Source organism: Fistularia commersonii, chromosome 10 (genome assembly GCF_037954325.1).
Source record: "Fistularia commersonii isolate RoL2024-O1a breed Wild chromosome 10, RoL_Fcom_v1.0, whole genome shotgun sequence".
NCBI lineage: Eukaryota > Metazoa > Chordata > Actinopteri > Syngnathiformes > Fistulariidae > Fistularia > Fistularia commersonii.
The window spans coordinates 10769054-10788710 of NC_141293.1; the positions used below are offsets into that span (position 1 = coordinate 10769054).

At 45.8% G+C, this 19657-nt stretch overlaps 1 protein-coding gene across 1 annotated transcript; it reads right to left on the minus strand.

Annotated features, from left to right (window-relative positions):
• Positions 1-3369: 3369 nt before the first annotated feature.
• On the minus strand, positions 3370-16819 carry eva1ba (eva-1 homolog Ba (C. elegans)). The gene is made up of 4 exons (XM_086153709.1): positions 16501-16819; positions 6081-6217; positions 4792-4877; positions 3370-4709 (listed from the first exon to the last, which is right to left on the minus strand). The coding sequence occupies exons 3-4, from the start codon at positions 4856-4858 to the stop codon at positions 4279-4281; spliced, it is 498 nt and encodes a 165-aa protein (XP_086009835.1). The 5' UTR covers positions 4859-4877; positions 6081-6217; positions 16501-16819; the 3' UTR covers positions 3370-4278.
• Positions 16820-19657: the final 2838 nt, after the last annotated feature.

A 19657-nucleotide genomic window follows, 5' to 3' on the forward strand; every position in this document is an offset into this window, starting at 1 on the left:
AAGCAAGACTGCTAGAAAGCAAGGGTACGATAGAGACGGGGGAGGCTCCAGAGGGCTGTCCACACCCACTCACCAGTCACAGCCCTGGACGATTAGGACTCCTTGTTGAACTGCCCGCACCTGTCCTGTGTTTCCCTGATTCAGTTCACCACGGCTACTGTTAGAAAAAAACCCTTCGCACGGAGATAAGTCGTCTGGTCTCTTTGATGGTAGGACTCCTTGGGCTCTTGGTGTCTTGAACCTGTGGTCAGTGTTATTTTGCATCTCAAGCAACAGTTTGATGTTTCAATCCCAAGGGCTTGTTTTTGTTGAATCTCCAATAAACATTACGAATGCAGCTGTTCTGAGTGTCTGCAACAGTATGAGGGCTGAACAGGACATGCACAATGATCTCATATTAATGCTAACAGTAGTGCTTAAATGATAATATTAATATTCATTACAGAAAATTCATTAAAGAAAAATAGACAAGGGTGGACGCCTGGCTGGATTGCTGCAGAAAATCAAGCCATGTTCCCCTTGGAACCTGCAAAATGGGAAATTCTGGCGACTCAGGAGTAGATCTGAGTATCTATCATGCTTCGATGACAGGATAGGAAGAGTTGGGGGAATGAGAGAAATCCCTCAGCAGAGCAAGCCTGTGGCAGCTGAACAACGGGCGAGATGAACACGAACTATGCGCTTTCTCAAAAAGAAAGTGTTTTAAGCCAATTCTTATTACAAAGAGAGGGTGTCTCCCCCCCCCCCCAGGACCGCATCGGATGCTGACGTGTCCAAATGGAATTTTAATTTAAAGCGGTTGCCGTGCAGTCGCCCTCATAACCTTTGAACCGTACGGTTCGAGGCTGAGTATATATTGGATTAAATTTTCAAATGAACGTCTGAGAGCAGATGGTTGATGCTTTGAGGGACAGATTTATGATGTCTCAGGACATTTTCCTCATGTTGATGTTCCATTAATCTTTTGGATGGATTGATTCATAGCAGCACATGCTGTAAATACTTGCATCCCGCCCAATGAAAAGACGCAAGACGTGTACGGGATCAGACGATGAGGAAGCAGACGCCAGTCGGGGGGAGGTTTACACAATATAATTACACATCTAGTTCAAAGAGGACTCTTCTGCCAACGCCAGTGATTTAAAGGGGAGGCTTTGATCGTGCCATTCCCAAAAACCTCCACGGAGAAGCTTGGGCTCCAAGAGGCTCATCTCTCCTGGCTCATTTGGCAATAACATGTCTCTAAAACATTTACAGTAACCACAGAAGGCCGTAATGTGAGATTTTATTTGATAGCAAAAAAAAAAAAGTCATACCCTTTAAATCCACAAACTCCCTCGGACTGACTGATGACAGCGTCCAGTACAAACCCACCACAGGCAATCCAGTTTTTCTGTAAGTCTTTATTGGCAGCTTAGCGGTGTCTCGGTCCGTTGTTTCAATTGGGAAAGATCTTGAAGGTAAACACGGGCTGCCAATGTACAGAGTTGATGTTGGACGTCTGTGTCCCTTGCAGCCTCCGGCATGAGCACCAGGATCTTGGGAGACCTTAGTCTACACTTCAACCCCAAACAGGAAATATACAAGAAGCATACTGTCTTATATATTAAAATGATAGGGTAGAAATACCAGATCTTGACCAGGGCATCTCAGCCACAGATTTTTTTTTTTGTCTGCTCTATGTCCCCTTGGCAAAAGAACTAAACAAAACACAATACTAAAATTTTTTTTTTATTGCTAGTTGCAGGAGAAGAGATGAATCCCTATGGAAAAAAAAACAAAAAATAATTAAAGATATACAGCCTGGAGGAGCAGCGCAATGGCACAGTGGTTCCTCCTTCACAGCAAGAAGGTTCCAGGTTCAATTCCAGCATGGGGTCTCCTTGTTCATGTGTCTGCAAGGGTTTGCTCCGGGTTCTCTGGTTTCCCCCCCGCAGTCCAAAAACATGCAGGACAATGAGAGAGTGAATGGTTGCATGTCTCTATATGTGGTCCAGTGAACCCTGTCTCTCGCCCAATGGCAGCTGGGACAGGCGCCTGCAACCCTGACTGCAGGATAAATGATTAAAATGAATGAATGCAGTCTGGAAGCAGAATTCTTAGGGTTTTTCTTTTGTGATCTGATAAGATTAATCTGATCTCCCCGATTGCACAGACATTTAGAGTCAGACATTAGAATAGGAAATGGCTATAGAAAAAAATAACATGAAATAAAAAACTTCTTGAGTCACCAAATAGGCAATTAAAAACTACTTAGGTTTCATTTGGATAATTCTGGATAATTTTATATAATGTCAAGTGGTTTTGTATTTCAGTCAATATTTTTTAGTAGTTTTTTTACTCATTTTTGTGTATTTCCTGTTTACGTTGATAGGTCACTCCTGATTGGTTTAATCTAGCTTCACTTCCTGTCTTTGTTTGGTGCATTGGTGTTGTGTTTTCCCTCCTTTTTCCTGCGATCGCCTGCCTCGTGTCTCATCCTGCCCTGCCCTGCCCTGCCCACACGCTCACCTGTGTAAGTACTCCCTTTTGTTTTCTGAGTCTTGGATTGTTTGCTTTGCCTTCCTGCACCTCATGTTGAATCTGTGTTTGCTTGCTTGTTCAATTTTGCCAGTTCAGAGTTTGTTTTTTGTTTCTTCCCCCCACCTGCTCAGCTGATTGAGGTGGTTTAATGCTGCAGTGTGTTTTTACCATCAACCCGTTGCTGTTGTCAGAATACGAGCTGCGAATTTTCACAATATACAGCTCATTGTAATAGGAAAAGTATTTTTGGCCATTCAGCGCTTGCACAAGAAACAAATCAAGCCTTTGACATTTCCAATTTTCAAGCATGGCTTTTGTATTTGTGAATCGAAAGGATAATTCACAGATTGAATCAAATCTGTAAACTCAGGCTGTACAGGACATTTGGTACACAACCATTTCTGCAGGTGCTGCAGCCTGAAGCATTGTCCGCTGTGGCTTAGCTGGTAGCCTTCCCTCTAGTCGGAGGGTCGGTGGTTTGGTTCCTGGCTCCTCTTCTCTACATGTTGAAGTGTGGGAAATATGCTGAAATCTGACATATGTGAACACTGTTTAGTTTAAAGCGCTTTAAAGGCGCTATAAAAGTGGATTTTCATTTACAAGCAGAAATGAGAGGTTTTCTTTCTGAGCATCAAAGCAGCAAGGAGACAAAGGAATAGATGAGCTGCCCTGCCGCCCCACTTTTTGTTTTTATAGTGAAAGGTCGCATATCAAGAGGTATCTGAGATATTGTTTAGGTAGTGTAGGCTTCTACGCCACAATTCAAGAGAATCATGGCAGAACTCTCTGCTCACCTAGGAGACGTTGTTCTCACTGATCTGATGCATGTCGAGAAACCGTCACACATTTTTCCATACATTTTATTATAAAACTGTCTTTACCGATTTAAGGCACATACAGGAGACACAACAGACACAACAAGTGATAAAAGACGAGCTGGTTAATCGTACTGACAAAATAAGCCATTTTCATGCTGTTGATGATGTATTTATACTGTGCCTAAATAAATTTAACTATCCCAGATAGCAATGAATGTTTGGATATTGCTTTGTCCATCAGTTGACAAACACCCATTCACAGGCATGCAAGGTGCCAGCCTGCGTCCGAGGAAGATCTGATCCGTGAGATTACTGGCCCGGCCAATGTCCTTCAAGCCGCGCAGCCGCTACTCTGAACCCCACAGCCCGGTGTTCTCTGTTGTAGGTCTTTATTTGTCTGCCATTAAGAGCACTATGAAGAGGGGGAGACAATAATCCCAGTCTAATGCTTTAATTCTATAATTTCCTTCAGTGGAATTATCCCAGGAGTTTGTGTCATTTACTAAGACTTAATAATTTGTTCTTTATATTGTGTTAGTAATCCCTCTTCCCCTTGAATGAATTGATCTGTTGTTCTTTGAGCACTGCAATTTCCTGTAAGACATCCCCTGGGGGGACATAAGGATACGTCCTCAACAACAAGCATCTTCATTTCGGCACTGAACACATTACGCTCGGCTTTCCTTGTTAAAAAAGCAAAAGCAAAAAGAAACATTGAACATCTTGTGAGTGCCGCAGACTGTCTTACTTCGGGCTGACGTTGGCTGCGTTCTTCCGCAGATGCCGTTCATGTAGTCGGTTTGATATGGCATTGCTACACAGGAAGTGCAATAGCATACATGTCTGTCAAATGTGGCCCTCCGGCTTTGGGGTCGAGGCTCCAGGCCACCCGAAGGTCACTGTCCCCGTAGTGGTTCTCCATGAAGCCAGGGGTCCTTTAGTAGTAATGCACCCTTCCAATAGTCCCCGTTCCCGTCCCCAAGATGTCGGGCTGGCCGTTCCTCCAGATCTCGCGGATGATTCGCTCCCTCTCCTCGAGCCGCTGTGCTCTCTCCAGCTCCTCGGCCGAAGTAAACACGTTGACGCTCAGCGTCCCATCTGGCTGGCAGGTGTGATTCCCCACCGAGATTTCCGTGGTGGGCAAGGGGACCGGTGCCTCTACGTCTTCCCCTTCTTCGTCCTCTTCGTCATCGCTCTCCTCTTCCTCCTCCTCACTGATGTCCTTCGGGTGCTTCTTCTCGGGCGTGGAGGGCGAGGCGATTTTGGTCCGTGGCTTGCAGGAGATGCGGATCACCAGGAGGCAGAGTGTCAGCACCAGGCCAAAGCACACCCCGAGCACAAAATAGAGACCGAAGCTCTCCGGGTTTGCTGAGGGAAGAATCAAGATGAAACAAATCAGATTAGCTGGAATCATCTTGCTTATTTTAAGTGACCGGAGGATCGGACATACCCTTGATGTGTGCGTACGCTGCTATGCTGTTACTCAGGAGGTCCATTTCTTTCTTCTTCACGTCCATGATGGCGGTGAACTTGCAGCTTTGAAAAAATAAATAAAAATAAACAGGCGTTAAATCAGATGAATCAGAAATGATGCAACTCAAGGACTCGCACCCGGTGAACATTTTTTCGAACATTCCAACACTGGATGTCAAACCCACTGATCGTGGAGGGTTTACATATGTCTCCAAGTGGGTGGGATGCCCCCTCCCCCTCCCAAGGCACCAAACAAAAGCTCCTCTGTGTCTTCTCTAAGTGCTAGCTTCATCTGGACCGCCGTAACGCATCGGACACATGGCACGCCGCGGCGGCCGTCCTCTCTCAACCGTGACCGACCTCTAGGTCAAGAGTCAATCTTCCCAAGAAGTCATGAAGGACTCCAACTCGCAGCCGCCCGGGGATTTGTGAGGCCTAGAGTGAAAACCTCTTTGCCCCATTGTCTTGTTTGGATGTTGATGTGTCCTTGACTTTTTGTAAATGTCCGCCTTCCTGGTGTCCTGTAGGTCCAAAGTGCCCTATTGTGTTCAAGCTTTTTCATAAGCGCTGATTGTCGCTCCCAGAGACGATACCAGATGATACTAAAACTTCCTCCGTTCCAGACATTTTTGTTTTTATCACTGAATTTGCCTTCAATGACTAACTTATTAAGGCCATTTGTTTTTTATATCACAACCTTAAGCAATTGCTATCCTCCTCCTCTTCCCTTCATCTGCTCTTTGTTAAGTCCAGCTTCTTTTCTTAAATGCAATTTTTAAATGAAAAATGTCGGATAACCTGGAGTCAATTCATCGGGAGGGGAACATAAAAGAGGCCCATTCAATTCAACAGGAGGTGCTTTTAATTCTTCTACGTAATTTTAGCACACGGGCTTCGTGATGTGGCGTAGAAATTAAGCCCGCAGTTCGAGAGAAATGCTAATGATCCCTGAGGTTGTCCCACGTGAGCATGAGTGCGGCGCTGACGGAGCAGGAGCACGCGTCTCCGTATTTTCCTTGCAGGCGGATGTCCTCAAACTGTACAAACCGCATGTTTGTGTTCGCAGTTACTCCCAAATTGCTCCCTCTGATAACCCCTGGTGCAGGATTTCCGTCACAGTGTGATTTATGCCGCTTATTAGTTCAAGCCAACCAGCATCTGGATGTTAAGCAGCGTGCGCCGTGCTCGGCGGACTAACAAACACATGAAATGCCTCCCCCGGTAAAGCAGAATGAAATCAACGGAGCAGTTTATCGCAGGACTTACCATCGAAGGAAACTCTGAAGCGAGTCCTCAGTTCCTGTTCATTGCGCGGACGATGGTGCTTAGCTCTCCTTCTGCCTCGCCGCTGGATCGGGGCCTGCGATCTCTGGTCCTCAGGCCGAACAATTCATCTGGCTGGCCTGTGGGCAAACACACACACACACACACATTCACAGATGTCAAACAGCATTAAATCCATATCCACTGGGGCGTCTGCAAAGGCAAACAAAGGCAGACCTGCTACAGCAAACTCCGACAGGAGAGCAGAGCGTTTAACACTCTGTTCGCTGGCCTGCTTTAACCCTCCCTGGGTTTAAAACGGCGAGACACTCGTTTGTGATGGAATCAGGTCGAGTCAGACTTTATTTGTATGACGCTAAATTACAACACCGATGACACTTTACATGTACAGCAGGTCCTGACAACACTCTGTCATGATTTGAAGATTTACTTGGCTACAGCCGTGAGGAAATATTGCCTTTTTACCGGGAAGAAAGAGTGGGAAGAGGAAAGCGAGAGATAAGGACAGAATATCGGTATAGTGTTCGGCATCTCTGATCCAGAACTTGGACTCTGATATTTCGGCAAGGGACGCTCGTAACTGAGCCTATTAACCCTCATATTATGTTAAGGGTCAATTTGACCCATTTCACCCATTGTCCCAATGGGTCAAATTGACCCTTAACATAATATGAGGGTTAACTAATACAGCAAAGCATATTAGCAGCTTCCCTGTGGTCTCACTGTTCAAGTCCCAGCAGAATCAGATACAGATAGTTTGTCCTACAGGTAACATTAACTAGAAAATAAACTCTGAGTGGATTTCTTCTTGGCATGGCAACTGGACTTGAATTTCTTCACTTGAAGCAGTTTACTTGAACGTCTTCAAGTGAAGAAATTGAAGTCCCATTGCAGTAACAAAAAGATTTTGACAAGAATTCACCATGAACTGGATGACTGAGAACATCCACAGATACGTCTGAGTGGATTTGTTATTTTTTTCTAATAATTAATTGGACTCCAGCTTGGACTCGGTTCAAATATGCTGAGAAGAAGAGCCTCATTGTTGGAAGACATCAGGTTTGTCATAAATAGCTGAAAATATCATTAATGTGGAGAATGAGATAGAGAGCAGAGTAGATAAAACCATATTGTTTAAAAGTCCAAAGGCGAGCCAATGTGTTAGCGGCCCCAATAAAACCAATTAAAACCATTGGTTTCATTGCATAGACGTGAATTTTGAACAGTATAACCGTTGAAGAAATTAATGGGGATAATTGGAAGGAAAAATTAAAAGTCAGGGCGAGAGAAACAATGCGAACCCCCTGGACCCGCAGCCACAACGCTGTCCTTTAATTCCTCCCTCGTCCTATTCGGCCCCGGGTGACTCAGAAGTCCCACTCGGCCTCTGGAGGCTCCGGCAACTCTGACATTGTTTCAAAAGTCAAGGCAACAATGTACGTAGTGGTGTCTGTGAGATGACGGGCAGTAATCCCCTCCCACTGATGAAATGTTTTGTTTCACATGAATCAAGAATATGCCTTAGGCAAGACTCATCCAAACGCACTCTTTCTTAATCATGAGCTGATGTAATGAGGTCCTTCCTGAGAGCTACTGTATTTCTATGAGACGGTAGTTCTACTTAGAACTGCTTGGTACTTTTTGTTCTTTTCAAATAACTACCTGCTACTGAGTGAGACTGCCTTTTTTTATTTGCTCAACACGGAGCAAATAGAGCATGAGCGAGCAGATTTGTCTGGTTCCCAAGGTTCCCTGCAATTTTGGCTTATTTCCAGAACTTTCATCTGCATTTTCAAGGGAGACAATAAGGCCGTCAGCTAATTGCTAACAGGCCGATGGGGAAAAAAAATAAAAATCCTGAAACAGGAAAGAATCGCTTTGGAACGGCAGAGTTTTTGGGGGAATGTCACCGCCGGCGAGAGACAAATACGACTGGTTCAAGGAGATGGACCTGAGTAAATTTAGAGAATAGCTAAAATGACAGGAGTCAGTTTCAAGAATAATCTCAGCTGATCAAATGACCGATATATTTATTTGACAACATTTATTCATTTTCTTTACCGCTTAACCTGCAATCAGGGTCAGGAGGGTGCTGGAGTCTGTCCCAGCCATCATTGGGTGCAAGGTTGGGTTCATCCCGGGACCGGTCGCTAATCGATCACAGGGTCACATCCAGACACGTGGAACCTCATTCTCACGTCACATGGAAACATGTAACAACTCTATCATTCGCTCATCCAGATAATATAGACTCTCCAATGAACCTCCTGCATTTCGATTGGACTGTGACAGGAAATTGGACAACCTGGGAAAAAAAAAACTCCATGTAGACATGGGGAGAATATGGAGTCTCCACACAGAAAGGCCTCAAGTCGGAATAAAACCGGGGACCTCACTTTGAGGCTGAAGCGCTAACCTCTGCGAACCCAAATCACATTCTGAATATTACAAATATATCAATACCACTTATAGAATCTTAACATCCTTGTTTTTAGTGCATTAAATTTAAAAAAGTAAGACACTTTGACCTTGTTACTTTTTATTTCTATTTATTTTATTTTGGTGTTTTTTGAGGAGTAAAGACTTTCAGTCAGAACTGCTGTATCCACGGTTAACGCTTAACATTCCTGCAGGTCCTGTCCCATCTCCGGCAGCAGAAAGCCCCCCTCCGATCCCACGAATAACTTTACACCCTAAAAGCCCTGTAACTTGCTGGTGGTTGGTGCTACTCTTGCCAGGTGGGCTGGGAAAAATGCTGCACTGTGGGGTTTTTCCTAACTTGTCGCCCTGTTTTAGGGGGGGAAAAAACCTCTATGCCAGCTACCGTTGGTTTAGCAAAGTCTGTGTGCTTTCCTGGGCAGATTTAGATCTTGCTGACTCCTGGCAGATTCTCTGCACTCTACACACTGAGACAGTGTGTGTGTGTGTGTGTGAGAGATGAGGGGGGAGGCTAAGTGACAGTGCGGTCGCCACGGCAATGGAATCGCCAGGCTGACAGGCACCCACAGGAGAGAGACGGAGGGGCTCTCAGATGCGGACCTACAAGCCGCCTCCCTGTCGGGCTTGCTTTTTTAATTACCAACATCTCCACCCTCCCACAGCGAGCAGTGGAGTCAGTCCATCGGTCTCCCGGCTGAGCCAAGGAGCCCGTCGATGGGATGTTTGGATTTAGTCTCACGGGTAATAAAGTTAACAGGCTTGAATGACTCTAGTTGTTTCCGAGCCAAGGCCGAAGCTAGCTGGACGCCAACAGCGAGGTCTCTCACAGCAGAGCGCCGACAACCTGAGCTTCATCAGGACCCGGGCGTCTGTTACCGCTGTTTTTACGACAACTGGAAGCGTCTTTTTAAAAGTGCGTCTAAACTGTAATCATCCCAGCCCTGTTGTTTTTGTTGTGTTTTTCTCTTACCACAAAAGAGGAAATTATTAACAGAGCCTCTAACGACTCAGTCATTTTCCCCCACGTCACCCCAATTTGTTTTTTTTCCTACAGTTAACGTCCCCATCAGCCACGGTGACGCCCGGGAGCCAGCCTCTCGTCACGTTGCATCACGAACACATAAGAAGTAGTGAAACGAAAATCCGATCCGAAAGCAGCTTTTAGTTATATTTGAACCGAAGTCCAAGTTCTGGGACGAGAAGAACACGGACACAAAAAGCATTTTGTTTATTCATCTTAAAAACAGCTTGCTTCAGTTTGTGTTTGGTTTTTGTTTCCTCTGTAATAAACAAAAGAGCCATGGTTGTCTGTAAGTGCCGATGTTCCAGTCATCGGTAAGTACACTTGTGCGCGCAAGATTTGTTGTTGTACATCACCGTGGTGAGGATTAGGGTTCGCTGTAGAAAAAAGCCCAAAATGCAATATTTGGGTTACCACAAACTGTCTAAGTGATGATGATGAGGAAATGGTGAAAGAAAAAAAACCTTCAAATTTCCTCTCCAGTGAAAGTGCGTCAGGGCTGCTCAGGACGAAGCGTCCAGTGCTGTTTGTACCACAGGGGAAGGCGAAGATTCGACCAACAAAAACCCGGCAAAACCTGCCGCGGAGTGTGTGTGCGCTTCAGTCAGTCCGGCTTCCTGTCACGTTATCGTCTCGTCCTATTTTTCGTCTCTGCTGGCTTATCGTATCTCTTTCCTGGCTTTATATCCTGAGGTGAAACACTCAGGCGTCCCTTTCCTGGATGGTAAATATCTTTTGACCAGAGACCATCTGACGCCTGGTTGGTAGAGACAATACCCATTATTATTATTACATTTTAAGCAGGTAAATTTGCCCGTATTTAAATCTGTCACAGTACCGCTAATTCTAGACCTTAAGACAGAAATTTGAGCCGCTATCAATGAGATGGCGCGTTTTATTCAGAATCCTTGTCGTCACAAAGACCCCCCAAACTTCCGTTTCCAACCGACATGTTGGCGTTGATACTTGGACAGCGGGAAATTCACGTTGCGGAGCGTCAAAGGTTAAGTGCTCTAGCTCTTCCGAAAATATCCTCCTCCGTTCAAGCAGGAATAATATTTGACTGAAGCTGTCACAAACACAATGCGATGAAGAGCTTTCATGGCTCTTGATGGTTTTGTTGTCGATGGTGATCAAAACAATGGCCCTTCCTTCCCACAGCGTTTCCACGAAGACATTATTAGATTAGAACCACATCCCGTTCTAACCCCACCCCCACCCCCCGTGCATCATCTCCAGACTAAAATTAGCATGAAATGACACAATGACGAAGATGTCTACTGTAGATGCGCGTCTCCCGGGCGATTCATTGACCTCCTGTCGGCCAGATGGACCCCTTGAACTCTATTTTCATTTCATAGAACTACGTCTGTCTGGATAATTCACCGGCCGTGGCCACTTGTTCATAAGACACCTGACAGCCTCCCTCGCAATGGAGGAAACACAGGAGTTGACGCGGGGGAGTCGAAGACACGTTCAAGAAAAATGGCCAGATTACACAGGGGAGTGTGCCTGTGTGTTATTTCTAGACAAACTCCAAACAGCGGACGGGAGAGGACTATTCCCGAGATCGTGTAGTTGTTGGACTCTCCAAAGCCTTGCCAATGAAACCGGATTCGACTGAAGTTCATGCTTGAGCATCTCTAATGAGAGCTCATTCAACCTTCTGATTTAATCTTAGCATCATTTGTCTTTGCCCTCCGTGGTGCTCATTGGAAACCACCCTGCCGTGATGATCCTGTTAAATAAATATGCCGAATATGATTTCGGTCATCTTTTGGCAATTCTCTCTCTTTCTCATGAAGAATCCTTTTTTTTTTTCTTTCCCCCGGCGACTGTTTGAAAGTTATAACTCATCCATGAGCTGCCAACAAGTCTGAAACTGTATAACAACAATATCTGCCAGATAACTCTGAAGGCCATTTATCATGCCGTAATCAAGCCAGAGAAAAAGCTCAAATTCTTCAAATGTAATGGAACTTCAAGCTGTCCCCCCCCCCCCCCGAACAGCCGAGGCGATTTGTTTCCAGACAGTAAACAGAAACATTGTCAAGACCCGAAAATCAACGTCTGTAGAAGCGTTCATAGAAGTCCACGGGGGTCGGGTCACCTCCCCCGGACGCCACAGCAAACAAGAGTTTGCATCCAAGAAGGACATTTCTCAAGTAAGTAGAAAAACGCATCACTGCTTTTGCGCTTAACACGGACGATCTCCAAGGTTCCAGCCTCCTTGCCAAGGCCCGGCGAAGGGAAAACTTGTCCCCTTTCGAAACTGGATCCACATTTGGTTGCTATTAGGGACACATGGAGGCGATGTTGACCCAAAGGAACCCCGGGTCAGAGAAGATTTACAAATAACCTTGGATGAATTACAAACTCTTGCATTCCTAAGAATGTGATTAGTCGAACCTTCTGACACAATTAGGATTTTTGACTTTCAAGGACACAACATGGCTTGATCAAGCAGCACATGAAAGGGGTAATAAAAGTTTAAGAGCCTCCTCTCCGGGACAGGATGATGAGTTGGAGGCAGACTTTGTAAACATGAAGAGATAAGCAGAAAGTTAAATAATTCCATTATGTAACCAAATTCACAGCGTATTTGCATTCTTGATGTCAACAGTGTTTGTCAATAATCCTATGCAGCCCTAGAGCTAATTCCCCGGATGCATGGGTTAGCAAAAATACCATGTCTTCATTTTGTATGGTCCTTGCTGACTAAAGGCTTCCGTCCCGTATCACTGAAGGCACGGCGCCGTCGAAACAGCCGAGAATATCTTGCACTGCTACAGCGGAACTTTGCATTAATTCATTCATTCATTATCTACACCCCTTATCCTGCACTTTGGGGACCCTACACAGAAAGACCCCCTGTCAAAATCGAACCAGGGACCTTCTTGCTGTGCTGCCGTGCCGCCAGCATTCCCGTTCTGATATATTCAAACTGCTTCGCCAGGATCGGTTCTATACGTGTGTTTCGAATGAAACATTTCCTGACGGAATTTGTTTCCCTTTTTTTGAGCCCGGCCTCGCCGTGCCGCGTTTTCCCAACAGAAAAGCCCGTTCGTTGGCTTTGTCATCAAACTCACTATGGAATTTAACATGAACATGGTTTGCATTTAGATTGAACATCAGTCTGACTCCGAGCACGCAGCCTTTACAATGGAGAGTGTATTTCTGGTGCGAGCCAGGCGGAGCTGAAAAACCCAATTTTCCTTGGAGCTCTCCGTGAACATGAGCATGTCCAACTTTCTTTTTTCCCCATTTCCTCGTGTGCAGGTTTACTGGAAACTAAATTTGATCTAAACCTGTGTCAGCGTTGCAACACTCAAACTTTGACATCTTTTGCTCCATTACATAACTCAGTCTTATCCAAATCTCTTGAATGAGGTTCGGGGCCTGAAATAGCGCTGAAAGAAAACCTTTTGTGTATTTGTGTTGACTTTCTTGGCTTTGTACATGAACTTCATTCAACAAAGAACAAAACCTTTCCCTGAGTAAACATGGAATAATGCCTGTCGAGAGTTGCCAGCTTGATATTGTTTGTATTTAGTCACCATTCAGGAAAGGAATTATGGGAAAACTGGACATTTAGGGGGGGTTATCAATGGAAGCCAGCTTCTCGTTCGATATCTTTTTCTCGAATCCCTGAATCCCTGTGTCGTGAACCGCAGCTCGTCGCGTCTTCTGCCGGGAGCGTGTTGTGTGAGCGATGGCAGGTAATGGGAGGGTAATGGAGATATGAGACTGTGCGGGGGGTTAGGGCAAGTGGGTAATGACACACAGATGTGCTCCTGATGGGAAGCAGAGGCAGAATCCTTTGCTATTCAAATCACAAGGAGATATCAAATGTACCATCTTTATAACGGCTGTTTCCACGGCACCAGTCATCAAGAACGCCGGCGCTGGAGCCACAGTGGAGTGTTTGTTCGTCGATATAGCTTGAGGGCGTGTCAGCATGCATTGACAGTCGTCCGCGTGTGTTGCCGTATGTTGAAACCGAGTCATGTGAACATTCCTCCCCGATTCCTTCGATCACAACGGGGCTTCAGATCATCCAAAAATAGGGTAGTGATCTCGAGCTTTTTCATCGATCAGGGACGCCGTCCAGCGGCGTGCCGACACCGCATGCTGCTCCAATTACACCGGTCATTCTCTGACACAAAACACATGTTTTCGTGATTGCTTCATACAAGCCGCTTAGCACTCATGAGCCAGGTAGAACTCCGTGGGGGTTTGGGAGGTTGAGTCATCTGGCCGTGACAAAGACAAGGTTTTGTTGTCAAGGCGTTGCCTTTGAGTTTAGGAGGCCTGCAGTTGTAAACGCTTTTGTATTGTTTTCGACATTTTGTAGCAAGAGAACGAGTAAATTGTCCTTTATTTGCATTCAGTCAGAATGCCTGTTCTGCAATTAGTTTAGTTCAGACATTGAAACCTGTACAGAATAATGTTTTTGTTTTTTTTTTCAATTGCAAGAGTGTTGAATAAGCAGCTAACAGGAATATTTTAAAAGGTTTCTCCGTTTATTTTGAAGTTCAAAGAAATAAAAGATGCTTTTTGAATTCTTGACTCCCTGCGACAGCCTGAGGCGTAAATTAATATTTTTTCCAATGTATACAATTTTTTGTTTTTCTGTGATATTGTTTATCACGAGTATAATTTTCAATGCACACAGTGTAATGCTGTGCCAACCTCAGGGAATTAGATGTCATAAGATTGTGTCATTAAACACACGGCTGGTACCCGAAACCATCACGCTCATCAGACGTGACATCGGTTCAGCAACATTCAAATCCAAGCCGTGCCACAAATGACTGTTTGATTGCAATAGAGTTGCAAAACTACAAAGCTTAATGACATGGAGGAACTCTGATCACAACACAACGTCTGTTAACTTGTGTGACGGTTTGCTGGAAACCTGCTTCACCCCAATGACGGTCCTGTTACTTCAGTGTTTGAGGGAATTAAAAAGCGGTTGGATCAAAAACAGTTTCACATATGAAAGCCTGAACCAATTTCATACCGTCTTGCTACATTTCAAACGGAGATTTTGTCTTAGTTGACATGAATTAACTTATTTTTTTATGTGGGCATAGTTTGATAAGTGAAGAGCCATACTCTAAAAACCATCTCCTGGAGTGGCAGAATAGATATGCACGTTGGGGGTTAGCGGGGGGGGTCGCCCAAAATACCTCTTTAAAATGACGCTCAGGCAAACCCAGGGAACATTTCCACAAAAGGAAATGAAACATTTTCTGGCTATTCCTTCTGTTTTTTACATGGATAGATGATTTAAGGGGGGGGACCGCCTTCCTGGCCGGTAGCCATCGAGTTCCCCGGTGCCAAACGGCTTCAATTTCCTGTAATCGGTCTGCAAGTCAGAACCCTCCGAAAGGTGTTTTCACACTGCAAACGGACCCGGGCCTGAATCTGTATTTTTATTTATTTATATTTCAAGTTTCATTCTCCGTCCGAACCGTTCAAATCTGCTGTTCCAATTCACCCCGATGTGCTTATCTTGTGCAATGCTAACTAAATGCTACTCCTGATGTGAAGCGTTTTGGTTTTTTTTGTATTGTTTCTCACACTGTCATAAAATCGACACCCTCTAAAAACAAGAATTTCTAACATATGGCCAATATTCAAGTGATCAGAAAGGATAAACTTCCAAAAGCGGACTCTTATCAATGGCCCGATTTTCATTTTCCACAGTCTAAGGGAAGAAGTCAAGCATCTCTCTGATGCAGATCAGAAAGTCTCAATATCCATGATCCTCATGCTTCTCCTGAGCGGCAGCGGCTCTTGTCGCTTCTCTGCTCTTGACCTTTTGCGATTTCTGATAATCTTTTGTACTTGTCCTTGTATCCGATGCATACAGACTGAGGCTGTGGGTGTTGGGAAACTAACCCCTGACCTCTGGGCAAATAGAGTAAGTTAACAACCCTCTTCGGGACGGATAAGACAAGGCCCGGTGATAAGCCACTCGGTTTGGGAAAGAGCAGGGTCGGCTGGCACGAATAACTCCGAAGGGTCACGCAGGAGTCAACTCCTTCAGGTCCAGCCTGGAAGGGGGTGAACATTAGCACTCATCCTATGGGGTCTTATCTGATTGGTCGCTGGATGAATAGCTAAAGTGCACTCTAGCTCACTGCGATAGTGTTAATTAAAGGAGACCCTTGAGAACAACCCTGCCCAGTCCATGCCTCCGCCCATCACCTCCTTCCTCCCTCATCTCACTTTCTGCCAGATAAGAGGGCGCTAATCTAAAATGTCCAGCTGAGAGTAGCATGGAAGATTAAGCACCCGCTGCCGTTCTGCTGGGATACTTCTGAAGGTTTCACCGTAAGAGAGGAGAACATGTGGAAAAGAAACAGAAACACATGCGCTGCATACACTTCTTTTCCCCTCCTCATAAAAATCCTGCACTATCTATCTCCTAATTCGTATCGCAGCCCGGCGGAAAGCACAACAAACCGGCCGGCTGTCCGCTTCCACAGCACAAGTCGCGAAACTGACAGCTAATCCATGACAACCAGGTTTGGAGATAATGTGCAGCTGCTCAGGAAAGATGCATCCTGCCTCGGCCGTAAATGCTGCATCGGCGCCTCTTGGCGCCGGTTCGCCAGGTAACGCGTAAAAGCGCTGCAAACACATCGAGGCTTGTGACAGTCAGCGCAGTGCCGTCCTGTTGGAAAGAAGATGGGGTCGAGAAGCGCTTGTTAAGCTGGATCAGCTGTTTGAGAAGTGAGATATAAGTCGCATTTTGAATGCATTCAAGATGTGCACCAATAGAGACCAGACATCCCAACACGAGGCTTGAGTTGTGCAAGTTGCCGTGAAATGAACAGTAAAGTCTTGTTTCGTTGCGCGCCGACAGAAGAGTGCGGTTTTTAGAGTTTCCCCCGCAGCAGCCGAACACCGAAGACAAATAGTAAAACTCACCGGTGTGTCAGTGGCAAACTACGCCTCTCTGAAAAAGTCCATTCCACACGAACAACTTCAGGCTGCAGAGCTCAGCCTCCTTTTCCCTCCAAAGTCGCGGCGAGGGGGGGGGGGAGAAAAATCAGCTTTGCAAACCAGAGCAGTGTCAGTTGATTGCTCATTCGTTGCTGTGGTCAAGTCCTGAGGAGCGAGTGTGTGTGTCTCAGTGTGTGTGAGTATATGGAGTCAGGGGAAGAGGTGGTAACTTCCTCTTAAAGTTGGAGAAGTGACCGAGTTTCTCTCTCTCTCTCTCTCTCTCTCTCTCTCTCTCTCTCTCCCCTAGCTCCAGTTTGCAAGAAGCAGGAAAAGCTGTCATTCTATCCCTCTTTCAGACGGAAAAAAAATAGGAACACCCAAAAATGGGCATGACGGGAGGGAGGGAGAGAGAAAGGCAGTGGCGTGTGCGTGTGCACGACTGTGTGTGACTTCAGTGGTCATGGTTGAGCTTGGTAGTTGCTATGGCTGGGTAACTGCCCGGGAATTGAGTCTGTGTCAATAGAAAATGAATTTCTGTGTGCGTTTTGGGTGATGATGATGGTTTTGTTCAGGATATCGGCAAAAAAGGCAACACGGGGCAAATCAATAAATGTTTTCATGCGCGGTGTGACGGGAAAAACAACAAAAGAGAAGATACAAGTGGCGGCGTTAGACCGAAACCCCCAACTGCAGGGATGGAGACGATCGAAACACGCATTTTCTGCACTTGACCAGCAGGAGGCAACTCTCAGAATAAAGAAGTCAGAGTGCAGGTACATTATATCGGAAACTGAGGCTGTATCTTGTTCAATCGCTTCGGCGCTGAAATCCAAATTCCATGCATTGTGTTTGATCTTTCAGGAACTTTAAACACTGACCTTGGTGACCGCCCAAAAAAAAAACAAAGTGGCAAACTCCGTCAGAAAGGGCTCAGCTTTGTCAGCAGCACGGGCCCTTCTAGAGCTTATGGTCTTAACTGTGGGATTCGAAGGAGCATAAATGAGGTTGTGCTCCCTCGTGATTGACAAGCGTGTCCTCACAGCCGCCCTCCCTCCGTTGGAGGTGAAGTTGCTGCTTGACATTTAATAAAGTCCTAGAGGAAGCGAATGAGAGACGGTGACCTCCTTCATCGCTCTTAGGGAGAGAAGCGAGGGAAAGCAGGGACGCAAATAGTTTTTTGGGGCCTAAAAGATAAAGTAAAAGTCAGTAAGTAAAAGTCAGGGTTGAGGATTATCCATTGGTGTTGCAGCTGTTTTTCTCTCAACTGAAGCTCCTGGAAAAGATATCCCTGCACCTCTGTCCACTTGTAATCATGCAATTTTGGTCACTTTGTGGAAAATACCCTTTAAACACCTGAGCTCTCTTTTTTTCACCGTTTCTGGGTAATAGTATTAGCAGTAGAGCATATTTTATGTGTTTTTTCTTTTTTTTTTACATGTGAGATGTAAAATAGCTGATTGGGATGATTGTTAGCCCAAACAAAACCATGTAAAGGAAGCATTTTACATCCAGCGGATCATTTTTTTGCTGCCTCTTTTGTCATCCTGGAATTTAAAACCATTATGCGGTGATGTGGAATCCCCCCACACTGATTTTCATCTTTACCAGCTCACTTTCACGGTGCCATGCCGCAGCAACGAGGACGTGACACAAAGAATATCTGCCCGTCTCCCCCGGGTTTCATAAATATGTCGTCGATCAATCAAATTTGTCAGCAACGGGCGTATTATTACTGGCGTCATGGCTATGACGAGATGGTTTTTGGAGAAAGCGGCTTCTTGCTAAAAAAAAAAAAAAAAAAAAAGCAATGTGTAACTGCAAAAATATGTGCGTCCCCTGCTGAAGGAGCTGGCCCGCGGAAGGATCGCAGCTGCAAATTTCATAAAGCCTCTTGATATCTTCGCGACTATGTTTCACGTCGGCGGCAAGAGTGGCAATATCATTCCCTGATGGTGCGGCGATGCAAGTTACATCAGCTCAAGTCGCCCCCCGCCCTCCCCCAGACACACTCCATACTAGAACTCCTGCATTTTTACTGCCCGCATGTCTTCAACTGCAGAATCATCCCAGTATCTCAGGAGGGGACAGATCTCCACGGCTTCCAAATCCAGTATCAAAACTATCAAAACAGGACACCCGGGACAGCGTGGTGCTTTCCATCAGCGCTGCATCTGCCGTTCGTGGGAAAATATAGCGAATAAGTGTTTGGCCTCGCTCTGGAGAGCTTCGGGAAAGCGAGTGGACGTTCTGGTGTACCGCGGCCTGCTGGGACTTGAAGGAACATCGTGGCTTCGAGCCCACATATTTCGCTCATTAACACTTGTTGCCTCTCAATCAACCCCCCCCCCCCCCTCCCCTTCAATACACACACGCACACACACGGCTTATTCCTCACGATTCAGTTTTGCGCTCGACGTAAACGTGAAGGGAGGGAGAAGAGGAATCTCTCCAGCACCTCCTCCCTCCCCTTTAGAGCTTACTCGCTTAGGAGGAGGAAGAACCCCTCGCCTTAAGTGCCAAGAGCTGCATCAGTTTAGATCTTCCCACCTGGACCTCCTGGTGGCTGGCAGATGTCCACCTATCCCTAGGGCTGATTTATACTCCTACATTAGGTCAGTAAGAGGTGGGTGGATAAGCGTGTTTGCATGATGGGGGGTGGAGGGGGGTGGCTTCCAACAAGGAAGTAGTGGAGAAACTGAAGCTTACAATTATAATTATAGGGCGCCGGGATCTCACTTTAAGTATCATATCGTGATAAGCCGCCATGGAGGCGGAAGCAAGAGGGAGGGGGTGATGTTGATAAGCCAGGAGGGTCTGTCTGCAGGTGAGGGGTGGGGGAGGGTGGCCGCGAAGAGCTCCGTGCAAGATAGTACTCGTTCACAAAGGGCCGGCTAGGAAACCAGCGCGGCGCTCTTTAAGTTCGATTGATATCTGCGTTTTGCAGCTGTCCTCCTCACGCTGGCACACAGGGCCCACAGTGGATGGTGGAGGTTTGAATGAGTGCAGTGGAAACCTGATGAAAGGTGGGGCTTGGCTGGCAGAGATAAAACACAAAGAAACCTTGAACAGCGCAAACAAAACATGATCCGTTTTTTCAGATTTTTTTTTTCCAAAGAAACAGTAATCTGATAATTGACATGAT